A 16,657-nucleotide genomic window follows, 5' to 3' on the forward strand; every position below is an offset into this window, starting at 1 on the left:
CCATCAAACACACCCCTGCTGGCAACCCTGTCTCGAGTTATGACCACCTAAGCGGTATTTATGTACTTTTTTGAACGTGTATGTTAACTATGTCCGGATCCATCGTTGGTTAGGTTATCGAAAGACCTTTCCAACGAGTCATCAAATTGAAGATTTGATAACCCTGCCCGAGCAGGGGTAAATAACACGGGAATACCAAATTTTGGTATTACTTGGGCATTAAGATTTTTTTAAATCGTTGAAATTTCTCTAAGTCGGGATAACCAATTACTTTGAAAAACGAGTCAATCGACAGATTATTGAATTTTGGTGAATTTCAATCCAGTTTCATTTTAATAACACTAATTTTTCAATCTTGATATTTTTCCGAAGCTTCGAGGACTTTAAGCACAAGGCGTTCATTAATGACAAATATATTCGATGTGGTGAAGAATATCACTAAGAACAACATGGAATCATCAGGTGAGTAGATTTGGCTGTTGCATATGGATCATTACCGTTTTTTTACTAACTGCAACTGCTGCACTAAAAAATTGCATGAAAATATAAAATTTTGGTATTACTTGTGCAAATACCAGCGACCAAAATGTGCCTAAATATAAAACCATGGCAATACCAAGATTTGGTATTCAAGCAATCTTCAAAAATCCAGAAGACCTCTACTTGATATTGAAATGGTTTTATTTTGAGTTATTATTTTACCCTTGGAATAACATGGTTTGGTATTGTTGTGCCCTTCCACATACAAGACTTTGGTATGATTTCGTGGTATTTTACAATCTATTACTAGGCATTTTGGTCCCTGTTATATCAAAAAAAATTAAAATTGGTTTTAAAATTTTTGGGTTTCAAGTCATTTTAAAGCATAATTTATTATTTTGTCAAACTTGGTCAAAATTTTCCCATAGTTTCAGAGGAACTTGACTTTAATATCAAAATTTGGTGTCCTGACCTAGACAATTTTCATTTATTTCTTTAGGGGGTATCAAAAATGTTTAAAATCAAGTTTGAAATTTTCGGTTTTCAATAAAGGCATTCGCTTTGAGACATCGTTTTAGAGCAAAATTAATTATTTTGTCAACATTGGTCAAAATTTTCCCATATTTTCAGAGGAATTTGTTAAAACACTTAATTATCAAAATATTGTATCCTGACTTAAAAAATTTTCCCCAATTTCAGGTCTAGTTTAGGTGGTATATCAAAAATCAAAATCAATTATTTTGTCAACATTGGTCGAAATTTTCCCATAGTTTCGGAAGAATTTGATAAAATACTGTGATACCAAAAGAATACCAAAATGTGGTGTCCGACCTTTGACAAATTTTGCAATATCAAAACAATACCTAAACATTCCAACGCCCAAGGCTCCAAAAAAGTTGGAACGGTAACTTCAACTCAACGGATCTCGGGCATAACTCAACCAATCAAGATGATTCTTCTTTCCAGTGATTTGTTTGGATGTCTAGATGATTCTAGAACTTTGCAGAACTTAATTTGATCAAATCTGTAATTTTTGCGATTAAAAACATCGTTCCAACTTTTTTTTTCGCGTACAAAAAAAAATTCGCCAAAAATTCCGCGGAGGTAGTCGTTTTGAAAAAAGGTGGAACGATGTTTTCGGTCGCAGAAATTACAGATTTGATCAAATTAAGTTCTGCAAAGTTCTAGGATCATCTAGACGTTCTTACAAATTACTGGAAACAAGAATAGTCCCGATTGGTTGAGTTATGCCCGAGAACCAGCGAGTTGAAGTTACCGTTCCAACTTTTTTGGGAGGCTTGGGCGTCCGTGTAAGTTGGCCATGCGTTGGGCGTTCCAGTGTTAAATTGGTATGATACAAAATTTTGCTCTTGCATAATCCTCAAGACAAATTTTAAAGGGTCCAGGAATACCAACATTTAGTATTGATACCAGAGAAAGGTATTATTAAGCATTTCCATTGTTTCATTGTCCCATGGTCGGGTGTCGTGAGTTATGACCACCTAAGTAATATTTACCGTCATCTGGGGCGAATCGGGACTACAGTCTGAAAAAGGAGAGCAGTTTTTAGAGCACTTAAAAGCTTGACATTTGGAAAACGATACACTATTTTTGATGTTCTGTGTCTGTTCAATCCGAAACGAATAAAAAATATCCAAATATTGTAAAGTAACAAGGCTAAAACAACTGTCCCAATTCGCTCCAGATGACGGTATGTACTTTTTTATTTCGGATCTAAAAAACAGATGAATTTGTGTCCAAACACATTAAACGTTGATAAAGAGTGAGGAAGGCTCCAACCACATAGGTGGATTAAGCTAGTTTTTAATATCATGCTATATGACCCAAAACTGGACTGAATAAAAAAAAAATCCCGGCCACAATCCGTTCAGCCAAACAAGGCGAGAATATCCAGTGCAGTCCCCACACAAGCACCAACATTTTATTCTGAGTCCAAAAGAATTCTGCTAACTCGCTATCGACTTTATCGTTAAAAATCTGATTTTGCACCAAATCGCTAACGACTTCTCTCGCTTGTACGTTCTTTGAAAAATTGGTGTACCTCACTCAAAAACCCCGTTTCTTTTCAAAGGTCGCAAGGTGCTTTTATCTCGTGCCGAGAAGTACCATACATCAAAAAAATGCCTTTTTGTCGGTACGAAATAAAAGTAAAAAAGTTAACGAGAAAAGCATAATGCCCCCTCTCAACAAAGTCAGATTGTGTTCGATTTTCGAGTCATGAATGGCTGTTTTTAAGAAAAGATGATGTTTTTCCTTTCAATCATGGCGCCGCCCTGGGCCCCTTTTGGAAGGTTGAGGAGTGGGGAAAGTTAGCGCGCGCAATCTTTGAGGGTTGTTGGAGTTCCTCCCCCCCCCCCTCTTCATGGTAGCGCCAGTCTCGCCACCATAGCTTTGATTTATAACCCATAAAAATTCGATAACATTATTTCGGCGGCGACGGTCGGTTATGGCGTTTTGTACAGGTACACACTGTGTATAGTGATAAAGCATCCTGCTCTGCCACTGAACTGAAAAATGCCACGCTCATGGCCCTGAACAACCTACTTAGAGGAACGATATCTGTTGGAAACTCAGTGGAAGTATAACAATAAAAAAGGAAACTCCGAAAAATGGAGCATCAGCCACCATCAGTGAACCAGCAAACATAAAAAAGAATAACATGCGAAATAGCGGACGTCACCACAGAAAAGGTGACTTATCTACTCGGCTCTCGTCGGAGACATCTGCTCTGCTCTACTCGACGCTGATGCTGTTTACGGAAGTTGCTATTGAATGGAAATGAAAAATGCGAAAATGACACCAAACACTAGCGACAGATCCAGGAGCTGCGTTTCGATTTTCGCTGCTGGCAGTTCGTTTGCCAAATTCCAGCTCTTTTTCCTTCGATTGCTTGTTCGGGGTTTGTGAGATAAACCTCTACAGGTGAAGATATCAGCGGCAGTATGGCGAACAAAATGAGATAGTTTTTCTCCTCCTTTGCAATTTGAGATACTTTTCACTTCGACAGATTTTGTTTTCCTCAAAAACGATGAAAAAAAACTTTGTACCACCCAGAAACTTATCTTGTGATTGCGTTTGCCCTTTTCTGAAAAATGAACTGACTGAAGATTGTTTAAAAAGACTTTATCTGAAAATGTTGTACTGTAAGCCTGTTTTGTCTGAATGTTTTGGACCAATGACGATTTCAACATCTTTAAAAGGTGTAGATTGCACTTTGTATTACAACCATTACAGTTTCTTCGCGTCCTCGCCCAACTGCATCAGCAACATCGGCCAAGGTCACGTATCTACTATCATTATGTACATATTTCTGCTACCGTGCGATAAGCATTAAATTTATACTGCTCACTGCCTCACCTTGCCTTCAAGCTCAACAACAGAGATGCTGCGGCCCTGCACTATCGTTGCTTGTTAAACTTTGTGTAAACAAAGCCTAACAAGCGATGGGAAACCAAGGAAGCGATACAGTTTCAGGGTGTGGTGTGTTTGCAGTAAAAAGGAATTTATTTTAAGTTGTTTTTTTCTGCTTTTAATTTTCTTACTGAGGAATCGCACTAATAATCCACTGATAATGGTTTCTTACGCCATTACACAGTGGGCGAAATGGAACCCAAAATCGGACTTAATTGAACGCGGCTGGTTCCCTGGTATGAAAAATAGTGTTTCTCATGTAAAAAAATCCGGGGAATCGAATGGTGATGGTTTCATCCACCGCACGAAACGGCAAAGGGTCCATTTTGCCCCAATTCCCCATTTTATAACATTTTTTCTTGAAAATTGGTCTGTATTTAGAGCGGAGGCTTTATGCGGCCATCCAAAATGCACTTAACTTATGTGAAAATGTCCCAGGAATCTAGTAAAAATAACCACTTGCACCGCAAAAATCATCTAGGGTCCATTTAACCCCAATTCCGCTATAAAAGCATTTTTGGCCATTTTCAAATGTTAGGTCAGATTTAAAAAATCTGAAAATATTTTTATCGTAAAGATCAGACAATTTTACATAAGAATGACGATTTGCATTTGATAGTTTGACACATTTATGCTGATAAAAATAAAAAAAAATGCAAAAGGCAGTTTATTCTGCGTTTGGGAAAATTGGCTTGAAACTGATTCTTCAATCTTTTTATTTAATTTAATTTCTATATCAACATAAATGTATCAAACTAACAAGTGCAAATCGTCATCCTTATGTAAAATTGTCTGATCTTTACGATAAAAATATTTTCAGATTTTTAAAATCTGACCTAACATTTGAAAAGGGCCAAAAATGCTTTTACAGCGGAATTGGGGTTAAATGGACCCTAGATGATTTTTGCGGTGCAAGTGGTTATTTTTACTGGATTCCTGGAACATTTTCACATAAGTTAAGTGCATTTTGGATGGCCGCATAAAGCCTCCGCTCTAAATACAGACCAATTTTCAAGAAAAAATGTTAAAAAATAGGGAATTGGGGCAAAATGGACCCTTTGCCGTTTTGTGCGGTGGATGAAACCATCATCAATCGATTCCTTGGATTTTTTTACATAAGAAACACTATTTTTCATACCAGGGAACCAGCCGCGTTCAATTAAGTCCGATTTTGGGTTCCATTTCGCCCACTGTGCATTACCTTAAAAAAATCTTGCAGATACTATGAAGAAATTTCCTTATCACCTCAACAAAAAAAGTTGGAACATTCACACTTTTTGGTGTGTGTGTGTGTGTGTGTAGCAATACACAGCAAAAAATCCGATGGTAAAATCGCATGCAAAATGATGCACATCACCTTCGTCAAAATAGACACTTAATATTACACACTGCATGTGCGATTTTTGCAAATAAAAGTTGCAACCGACGGGATTCAAACCCAGCACCAACATCATGGACTGGCGCCTTAGCCCACTCGGCCATCAGACCGATGTTAAGCTGAAAGGATAAACGCATATATGGGCTTGACATTTTGGTCAAGTAGGTTTCCCATACTGATGGGCTACACACACATTTAAGGGTGTAAAATTACATGAAATTGAAAAAAAAATGCAATATTTAAATATTTTACAGCCAGGCCTTTTACACGCAGCTGGATTACTACTTTTTTAGCTGTGTAGTAACGAAATCCAGTCTGCAAACTGATCACCCTCCGTCTCCAAACGAAGCATAGATCAGCTTGCAAAGACATTAGGGCTTCATCCATAAAGTACGTCACACTCTAGGGGGGGGGGGGGGGGGTTTCGCAAGCGTGACAAAGTTTGACAAGCGGGGGGGGGACAACACGCTAGATAATTTCACGAATACTGCAAATTCTGTCTTAATATAAATACAAAAAAAAAATCGTTTAATGTTGGATAAACTGAACTCATAAATTAAACACTTGTTTTAAATGATAGATTTACATGCTTAACTCATCTGAATTTCATAAAATACTATTAATGGTGATCTCTGCCACTACTACCACATTCAAAAAATAGAAGAAAAAAATCAAAGCGAAAACCTTAAAAATTATAAACATTCTCGACATAACTTTGTATTTCAAAAACAAATAATAAATCATGCAAAAAATGTAAAACTAAATATAGGGTGGGTGGGGGGGGGGGGGGTCCGACAAAACGTGACGTACTTTTTGAGGGGGGGTCGGAGCCAGTGTGATAAAGTGTGACATAGCCCTAAGAGGCAACCAAATTTGGTCAATTTGAAAATGCTTAGTAAATATTAGATAAATGAAACATAAAAAATAACACACTTTTTGCTAGAAACCCCAACCGTGTCCCACTTTGTTATGATGTGTATTCTTAGTGTTGCATTGCTGTATACACTGGTAATTTTCTTCGGTAAAGTTCTGCAAGAAAACCAGCAAGTGGTCACACCTGATATACTGAATTGCTTAACATGCCTTTGTACTTGGTACTTACCTTTTCACCACTATCCGACGGCAGGTAAAATACCAGTATCGTTAGAAAACTGATGCCCATGCAAGGAATAATTAAGTTTACGGTATAAAACAGTGTTTTGCGACGCATAGTTATGTTGAAGGTGATATCAAGATACGGTTCGTCACAACATGTGTAGAATTTTTCATTTCTGTTCCAGGTGCCAAAGCGGCAATTTGAATTGTGAACGATGTCCGGGGGAAAGAAGAGCGCGGCACGTTACACCCAGAGAGGTGTCACGGATGTTCCGAGAGAGGTGACACGGTCACGGTTGTAGGTGTTTTGTCGTTGATGATGTACGGCACGTTCCGGATCCATCGCCATTCCAACCATTCAGTCAGGCCCAGTTCACATTCAGAGGGAGTGAAAGGAAGGACGACAAGTCGGTTGCGTTCGCAGAATTGGTAAACATGAAAATGGAAGAGCACATAAAGATCGACTTTTTTAGTAGAATAGAAGGCAGCTCAACGTGGAGGTGCAACACTGACTGTCTGAAGAGAAGAAGCCTCGTCCAAATTTGATAAAATTCAATTTAAATAATTTGCTACGATTCAGCGAGTGGCAAATCGTGTTAACAATTTGCCGAATGTCTGTCACTTCTCTTCTTCGTTTGACAAACAAAGCCGTTAGGGAAGGTTTTATTGGACATCCTTTTCTCTTGAACATCTGAAAAATTATTCGTGCAGAAACATAATAAAAAAAACACCTTTAAAATTTTTAAATTATTAAAGAGACCTACCTCACTGCAGGAACTTCGAGGATGTCCCACTCAACCGAGGTGTAGAATTCGGACAAATCCACACCCACCTCCACCACGTTGGTGTCGTTAACTTCATCGATGTGACGAAGATCTACCTGTAAATATGGAAGAAGAAAACGGGTGGTCAGGGTTCAATATCGTCAGTTGTGTGCTATCTTGTGACAACGACCATTTAGTACATTTCGAGAAAATCGATTTTTAAAGTTTGTTGGTAAATAATTTCAAAACTATGAATGATAGAGCCAAACTTCTTGAAGCAATCGGTTCGTATACTATCGCTTAACAAACGCTCCAAGTTTCACAACTAACGATATGGTGATGATTGGGACTTTCAAAATTGAATGGCAGTGATGTGTGTGGTTTGCTAGAAGAATTGTTTTCTTTAGGGACTGTTGGAGTTAATGATACAATTTATTGGACTCAAAGGTTTTACAAAATAATTTGATAATTTATTGTACAATAAGTGTAATCTTTGTTTCAGGATCGAGTACCTAAATTAATATAAAAAAAAAACTTGGAAGATGAAGAAGAACTTTCTCGTTTGTTGTGTACCCTTAATATTTCAAAGATTCGTACCTAAAGTTTAAAAACAGTTTTATGTCTTATTATTGCCAAAGCAAGAATAATTTCAATAAAAATCATCGTAATTTAAGAAAGCAACATTTTCGTCATTTTTGCATTTTTGCTCCCAGGTTTATTTTCAAAACATGTATCTTGGTATCCTGTAATTATTACTCCACAATTTTTTTATTTGTTATTTAAAATTTCCCGAGGAACCTGATAAAAATATTTTCAGACATAGGCTCCAAGACCTGCACTGCATTTTAAGTTTTCAAACGACCTTTTCAAAAGTCAGACTAGATTTTTGACATGGCGCGGGGATTTTTCAAACCACCTTAACACGGCGTAGGTGACCCTAAGTACTAAACAAAAAAATACGGATCTGATTATTTCGGCCAAGAAACCCCTAGAAAAAATATGCACCAACTTTACATTACGTAAACAACGCAGACTTTTACAAAAATGGTGTTTTCCTAGCGTTGCAACTTCACGGAAATTCTTAATGCTGTATCTTTGCGACCAATTTCGATCTACCCAGTTGCATTCGGCAGGAAAAGAGCGGCCGTGGCTGACTGGTTACGGTGTTCGCTTTGTAAGCGAATGGTCCTGGGTTCGATGTCCATCCGCTCCCAACGAGAAAGTTAAAGACTTTGAAATACTTAAAATACTGAACATGAACGAAACATCAAATTCGCTCGAGGTGGGGTTCGATCCTTTGGATTGGTAAGCAAAAATGCTAACCACTACGTCATCACAGCTTGGTGAGCTATGACTGAAATTAGGAATACTGTTACTACCAACTAAATACGCGCTGGGTCTTTGTTCATTTGACAAGGGTCCAGAAGGTCTAAATAACGTTTGATTCCGATTGATGCAAACCTTATTTAGGGCGGGGCTTGTCGATTCAAGCTGAGGTACCTCGCGCTAACCAGCGTAGAAATGGGCACCGAACTTAATTGCATGTATAGAATGTTAAAAAATATTTAAAAGTACATGGAAACAACTCAATTTGATAGAGTCAACCGCATGGTCCCGTTTGATTTGTTGCACACACATCCAGTTGCATTCGACGGGAAATTATTCGTTATGGTTCCTGACCACCGGGGATATTTCGAGTTTCCAGAGGTGGTTTTCAGCAATTGAGGTGCTTGAAAACATCATAATCGGTTAACACTTGCGTCGAAAATGAAGTTTATAATTTTTTCATATTTTGTAAAAGCTGGTTGTAAAAAAGTAATCCAAGAACAACATTTATTTGGCCACTAAATTAAGTTTTGAAATTATCGCACTGGTATACCTGCCCAAAGAATGCGTCTATTACATTTGAATGAATTCAATAACATTGAGTAATAGCTTTCAATAAAAAAAATGTTTAAGTAACAATATCCAGATATAAATTTCTTAGAGGTTTCTTTCTTCATGTTGAAATAGTTTTCCACATCTGCAAATAATAATAATAATAATTAATATCTAGAGCTTGTTGAAACTCGGAACTGTAATGTTTTTTTCGATTCTTACTGAATGACAATTCCAATGTTTAATTGAAACTGAAAATCTCTAAGTAAATCGACTTAAAAAAAACTGATTTTAAGATCCTGATGCACACGGAATTTGGTCGATTAAATCTAGTGATGTATAGTGGCACCCGTAAATTTACTCGAAATGGAGAACTCTACACCCAAAGTTAAAGAACGAGGGGATAGTCCTCAAGAAAAGAAACGTGAGGAAAGTGCTATTTTGCGAGAGTATAGTCCTCTCGCGTGTTCATTCGTTCATTGGAACAGTTCATCCTATTGAGTGGCTTATATGGACAAATGACCGTCACTTAGTCACCGAACCATGGTGGCCCATACTGCAATGGCAGGTATGCCGAAGTTCTTGGTTTCGAGTCTCGGTACCGGTACTTTTTATTTTTTAATACATGAACTTTTTTTGAAGATGAGCCCATGAGTAAAGTACTCTCGGTAATTTCGGGATTTATCCTCTCAGTCCGCCGAAGTACCATTTTACTACCGAATCGTGCTCTTTATCCTCTCGTATGCCGATGTCCAGTTCTGGGTGTAATAAAATAAGTTTGTGAAAAACCCGAAGTGATGGCAAGACCAATTTTGCTTGTAAAAAGCCCCTTGAGTTGTATGATATTAAGTGCATTTGGACGAACATATTGAGCATGAGCATGAGCATGGTTGACTGCCAATGAGCTGCTACTCCGTTATTGACAGATCAGCTGAAGTTAAACAATGAATCAAAAATGATCAGTGGGAGCCAACCATCCGTTCACTGTTTAACCTCTGAAGATCCCTACTTTATTAGTCAATACCGGCGCCCTCCCAAGAAGCCTGCAGTTCTTCGAAACGGAGGAATGTTAGTCCGATAGTTGAAGTTGCAGACTCGTCAAGCACATAGTTTTTCGCTATATACTTGTTGATACCGCTTGAGACCGTTGAGTCCACAACATCTCCTTCAAGCATCACGTGATTAATTTTTTTTGGGTTAGTAGGATAAGGTATTAGCTTTACGATGCCTCCCGAGCTACGGCGCTATGGGGAGGACTTTCATAACAGACCCGTCGGCGAGCCTTCCGAGCAACGGTGCTATGGGAAGGTCTTTCTGGTTAGCACACACAATCACTCACACACAGTTATTTTGCTCCACTATTAACTCGACGATCCAAATTGTCAGTGCGTCTTTCGATCATTATATAGAAATGGCTTTTTCACCGCAAGTAAATAAAACCTCGAAAAATTTAAACAAAACCAACCCGACGCCGTGCCTTCCGATCAACGATGATATAGGAAGGGCTTTGAAAATCACAAAACAATAAATTAAGACACACACAATTTATGACCAAAACCACACAAAAAAAAACACTTTTCACTCCGAATATTTTTACACCACCTTTACAAATTACGCACTCACCCCATACGAATAGCGATACAAAAGCACACACCAAAAAAATAACCTGAACAATCACGACTTCGCGTCCCCACTTCCAGCGCACCAATCTAGTTTTCAAAAAATCTAAGATCTGACAAAAACAAAAATTGTATCGAAAAAAAAAAAAGTTTGCATCGAAAATTTTCAAAAAATCTTAAGATTTTTTAACAAACCCAAATATGCTGAAAATGATTTTCAACGCAGAAGAATTTCTAAGTGCATTTGGACGAACATATTCTTCAAAAAATCAACTCATCCAGTCTCCCCAGCTAACCTTACATCGTAATGCACTATCGACGACTAAACGAAAATGGCAACAAATAACGGTTCAGCATGTCGAATGTCAACACCTCTGGCATGGCCCGCTGTTGGCGCGTCTAGCAAATAGGAACGTGACGACAAGGAAATGCTTCTCGCCACCACCAGTCAAAAAACGACAATCAAATTTCAGTTCAGCGCCTTCTTGAGTTCAGTTCAACAGCACGCCTGCAACAGCCCGACCGAAGGAGAGGATTTCTTAGTGGCGGACTCGGGGAAAGTGAATCCAGTCCCAAAGTCCCGTTTTCGTTCGTTCGCCGTCACGGTGGGCTGACTGTGAAAGTGGGCGTTGTCGGGGTCAAGTTGAGTTGTAGTGTCCGTTGCCCGTTCCATGGGCACACCGAAGACGACGCCGGCCTCTCATAAAAAGCAAGCTTATGGAACGGACGTAATGTGGACCCGGAGCCGGAAATGGTGTGACAATAAAAATCACGTCACCAGATTGCGAAGTGGCGGAAAGAAGCGACCTCTTCGGTTTGCCTTGGCGCTTGGTTTTTCCATTTATTCAAGAGGAAAAACTGCCAAAATCAAACATCCGACGCTGTGAGGAGTCTGTGTTGAGATTTTTATTTCGTCCCCATTCATCGCTCTCGTTATTGCATTTTCACTTTAGTGGAAATTCCTTTCTGTGGCGGCGCTCTGGTTCTTACTCGGTGCCAAAAGTTTTACCGGCCTCGTAGAGGTAAGTAGGTTCTCCAGTAGGTACTCTGTTCTTTAGGATGGGTAGATGAAACGTGGCGAAGATGATAATGTTTTCTTGATGAGGGAGGTGCCAATTATGCCCACTTTTGCTAGTCTTTTTTGCATGTCTTCGAAGAATCACTTAGCGTTCGCATCATTATTTTTTCAAGCTTCTAATTGAGTCACGGATAATCCAAGGAAAATATTTCTGTATCGACATGTGCAAGTAACATTCCTTCAGGATTCTGTTGACTCGTACACGTTAAAAAGATTTTTGAATAAACACGATTTCACGTGTTTTGGCTAATATTAGGTAACTATCCTCACAAAGGTGATGTGCATGTTTTTGCATGGTTATTACCATCGTTTTTTTTGTTGTGAAGCTAATAAAAGTGTTCAATTTCAGGCGCAAAAAAAAAAATCAAATGTGACTGTACTTAGTTATTTATCGAATTCAGCCGTGAAATAAGTTTGCAATACAGTTTCAATTTGTTGATGACATTATTTATATTTTTTCCACCGATATTGCGTGATATTTGGAGCCCACTCGTTATAGCTGCCCTTTTCACTTGCTGGAAGTTGATGCTGAAATGCCAGCATACCAACACCACAAGCTCATTCCATTTCCTCCTCCCTAGTTTCCTCCCACCGAAGGCTCATGTCCGCCACGCGGGAGCGATCTCTTGCAAACTGTGCGATGTGTGCAGACACGATTCAGCTTGCCTGGCAGGAAATTAATTTTCAGCTTGAACTGCACAGATAAAATCGAAATATTTTTTTATCACAATCCATGCATCGAATTGACTTTTACAGTACTTGTTTCGTTACTTAACTTTTTCGCCACTCTTAAAAATAGTTTCGATGCTATAAAAACCCAATTTAATCTCACCTGGGGTGAGATAGAGTCTTTCTTACAAAAGGAAGATAACGGCAGTTGATTTTTTTTTTTTTCAAAGAAATAGCAAAATAAAGAATGGTCCATTCATGAATCAATTCAAAACTCAACATAATTTTTTCATAAAACTGAAAAGCGCTGGTTTTTGCCTCATTTGCCATGGCCTTTTACACGCAGCTGGATTACTACTTTTTTAGCTGTGTAGTACTGTGTACCTACGTTTTTGAATACCTGGGCAAAAAGTAAGTTTGATCCGACGAAGTTGACTTTATAGCTGTCGGCCACCATTGCTAGTACCAACCACTAGTGTCTTCCTTTTATCTACAAGGACTTCGCCGCCCTGGGCTCCTAAGTGTATGAAAGTATGGCACGGAGCGACGGCGCCGAATACCCATATTTACACAAAGAATTTTAGAGCGCCCGCCGCGGGATTCGAACCGGCGACCTCTGGATTATGAGTCCAGTGCGCGGTCCGATTGATCCACACGGGCGGGTCAAGTAAGTTTGATCCACGAGAACAAAAATTACGAAATTCCATACATTTTTGGCAGGTTGCTCAAACAAAACCATAACAACGTTTTTGCTTAGGTATTTAAAAACGTGGATTTTATAGAAAACCTGGATGTATGGGTATCGAAAGATCGGAAATTTTATGCCCTTTCCGATTCCACATAGGTTGACTAGTGAATTGTGGACCGGTCCGGATGCCGGCGGATTTTCCGACGACGTAATTCCGGGTTGGTACAAAATTCCAACGAAAAATCTATTCTATCGATACAAATACCCCCAAAACGGTGTTATACCCACTCCAAAATGTTTATTTAGCAATTCTATGATAATATATTGACATTTATTTGAATTAAAAGTTTGCAAACTTAAGTTTAGATAAGTTTTATATAGAATTTCCAGAGTTATATAAACTTTTATACTAAGTAGTTAGTAAACTTTATATTTAATCCAAGTTATTTTTTAATCAGTCAAGGATGCCTATTTGGAGACTGGATTTATGGTGATTTGTCAACAAATAACATTATTTATGTTAATTTTTCGAAAGGTGTACAAACTTTTTTTGCACCTTTTTTATTTTCATAATAGTATTTGTTATATAACTTTTTTTTTATAGAAATCATCTTTTCATGAGCTTTTTGTAGCAAAATGTTTGGCATGAGTTTCTGAACAAAACGTAGTACTACACAGCTAAAAAAGTAGTAATCCAGCTGCGTGTAAAAGGCCTGGGTGTAAAATAAATGTTGCATTATTTTATGCAATTTTATGTGATTTTACACCCTGAAACATGTAGCCCATCAGTATGGGAAACCTACTTGACCGAAATGTCAAGCTCATATATGCGTTTATCCTTTCAGCTCTTCATCGGTCTGATGGCCGAGTGGGCTAAGGCGCCAGTCCTTACTGTTGGCGCTGGGTTTGAATCCCGTCGGTTGTAACTTTTTTTTGTGTTTGCGAAAAAAATACATGCAGTGTGTAATATTAAGGGGTCGTTCATAAACCACGTGGCCTCCTTAGGGGGGGGGGGGAGGGGGTCAGAAATCCGACAAAAAAAACCATGAAAAGCCATGGGGGGAGGAGGGGGGGGTCAACGGCTGACCACGTGGCCTTTAAAAAAAATATTTTCTATAAAAAAAACAAAGAAAAATACGCGCATTAAGTTTACTTATATGCATACATTTTTTGTTACACTTCAAAACCATACAATTATTGTGTTTATAATTATAACTTTTATTTCAATGTCACAATATTCAATATTCAATTATGTATTTCGGCAGATTCATATCAATACTTTGAGCCTGTTATTGAATGAACACTTTTTAATACTCATGTAACTCCTTCTTACAAAAGTTTAAAAGCAGTTAAAAAATAAAGTGACAGTACCCAAACTTAATATACCCTAAACAATTAGAACCAAAATGCAAACAAAATTTCTTTTTATGTTGATGGTATCTTGTTGCTAAAAATGTGCTTGCAAATTTGCATTGAAAGTTGAAGTAGTCTTCGATGTTTCTATTTTCGAACAATTTAAAAAATAAATATTGCTGACAATTTATATAAGATTTTCGTAACAAGGCAAAAGACTAAATATGTATTGTAAATGTAGTGTCTAAAAATGATTCTCTGAGAAAAAAAATATTTTCAAAATTTTAGATCTTAGCTACGGTGATTATTGGTCCTATAAGTGATGGAAGAATCTTTATCGAAATATTTCCTTTTCACACTTAAAACAAACTCAAGATATCTTGTATCTCGTCTAACATTAAAAAATAACCAGTCACGAAAAAACAAACGATACATACTTTAAGATTCACCAAAAAATTGGATGAAAATTTATGTCTAACAGGTATGCCTTTCCTTCCTTGTGTAACCCATGGAACACAATTTGGATTGTTATATTACATAACATTTCATAAAATACACGTAGTTCTATCCTTCGACAAAGTAGTTGGTATTTTTTTTTGAGTTTTTTTAATGTTAATAGGGACCATTTCTTGAGTCAAAGAGAAACAGGGTAAACATTTTAGTTTTTTTGAAAAAAAACGAGCTTTAAGCAAATATTGTTTTTGTTTCTTAATAAATTAAAAGATTAAAAATTGGGGCCAAAGATGAGAATTCTCTACGAAATCGGTCTTTTTTGTTGAATTTTAATTTTTGTATTTTTTAATCCTACTGAAACTTTTTTGGTGCCTTCGGTATGCCCAAAGAAGCCATTTTGCATCATTAGGTTGTCCATATAATTTTCCATACAAATTTGACAGCTAAAGAAATATGAAAATTAAAAAATCTGTTTCTTTTGAAGGATTTTTTTTATCGATTTGGTGTCTTCGGCAAAGTTGTAGATATGGATAAGGACTACACTGAAAAAAATGATATATGGTAATTTATTTTGCTAATTTTTAATTTCACTTTTTGTAACTAAAACATGATTTGCAAAAAAAAACACTTTTTATATATATATATGTTTAATTTTGCAAACGTTTCACAAATTTCCAGAACGGGCAACAAATCTTTGTTTGAGTTATAAATTTTTGAATCATTACTGATTTAAAAAAATCGAAATATTGACAATAAAAAATTTTCAACTTCATTTTTCGATGTAAAATCGAATTTGAAATCAAAAAGTACATTACTGAAATTTTCATAAAATGCACCGTTTTCAAGTTATAGCAATATTTAGGTAACTTTTTTTTTAAATAGTTGCAGTTATAATTTTTTTTTAAATTAGTAAAATTTGAAAAAAATATTTTTTAAATTCTCACTAAAACAACCACTAATTTTCTTATGTCGATATCTCAGCAACTAATGGTTCGATTTTCAATGTTAATATACAGTATGTAAAAAAAAGTAGTTAAACCCCTTGGGCACTATGCACATATTGTGATGAAACATCTAAACAATTTAATGTTGACAGAAACCTAGTACTACGTTTTGTTCAGAAACTCATGCCAGACATTTTGCTATAAAAAGCTCATGAAAAGATGATTTCTATAAAAAGTTATATAACAAATACTACTACGAAAATAAAAAAGGTGCAAAAAAAGTTTGTACACCTTTCGAAAAATTATCATAAATAATGTTATTTGTTGATAAATCACCATAAATCCAGTATCCCAACTCCAAATAGGCATCCTCGACTGATTAAAAAAAAAATTTGGATTGAATATAAAGTTTACTAACTACTTAGTATTAAAGTTTATATAACTCTGGAAATTCTATATAAAACTTATCTAAACTTAATTTTGCAATCTCTTAATTCAACTAAATGTCAATATATTACCATACCAAATAAACATATTGGAGTGGGTATAACACCGTTTTGGAAGTATTTGTATCGATAGAATAGATTTTCGTTGGAATTTCGTACCAACCCGGAATTACGTTGTCGGAAAATCCGCCGGCATTTGAACCGGTCCACAATTCACAAGTCAACCTATGTGGCATCAGAAAGGGCATAAAATTTCCAATCTTTTGATACCCATACATCCAGGTTTTCTATAAAACCCACGTTTTTAAATACCTAAGCAAAAACGTTGTTATGGTTTCGTTTGAGCAACCTGCCAAAAATGTATGGAATTTCGTAATTTT

The 16,657-nt window shown here is 36.9% G+C and overlaps 1 protein-coding gene across 1 annotated transcript in view; it reads right to left on the minus strand.

The window, feature by feature from the left end:
- Positions 1–6,326: 6,326 nt before the first annotated feature.
- The window catches only part of LOC120427905 (acetylcholine receptor subunit alpha-like), an 87,011-nt gene continuing 76,680 nt past the window's right edge, over positions 6,327–16,657 (minus strand). Inside the window, exons 4-5 of the mRNA XM_039592845.2 lie at positions 7,150–7,265; positions 6,327–6,561 (exon numbers count right to left, since the gene is read on the minus strand). Coding sequence (XP_039448779.1) covers positions 6,342–6,561; positions 7,150–7,265 — 336 coding nt within the window. The 3' untranslated portion in view covers positions 6,327–6,341. The remainder of the gene's footprint in view (positions 6,562–7,149; positions 7,266–16,657) is intronic.

Source organism: Culex pipiens, chromosome 1 (assembly GCF_016801865.2).
Source record: "Culex pipiens pallens isolate TS chromosome 1, TS_CPP_V2, whole genome shotgun sequence".
In the NCBI taxonomy this organism is placed as follows: Eukaryota; Metazoa; Arthropoda; class Insecta; order Diptera; family Culicidae; genus Culex; species Culex pipiens.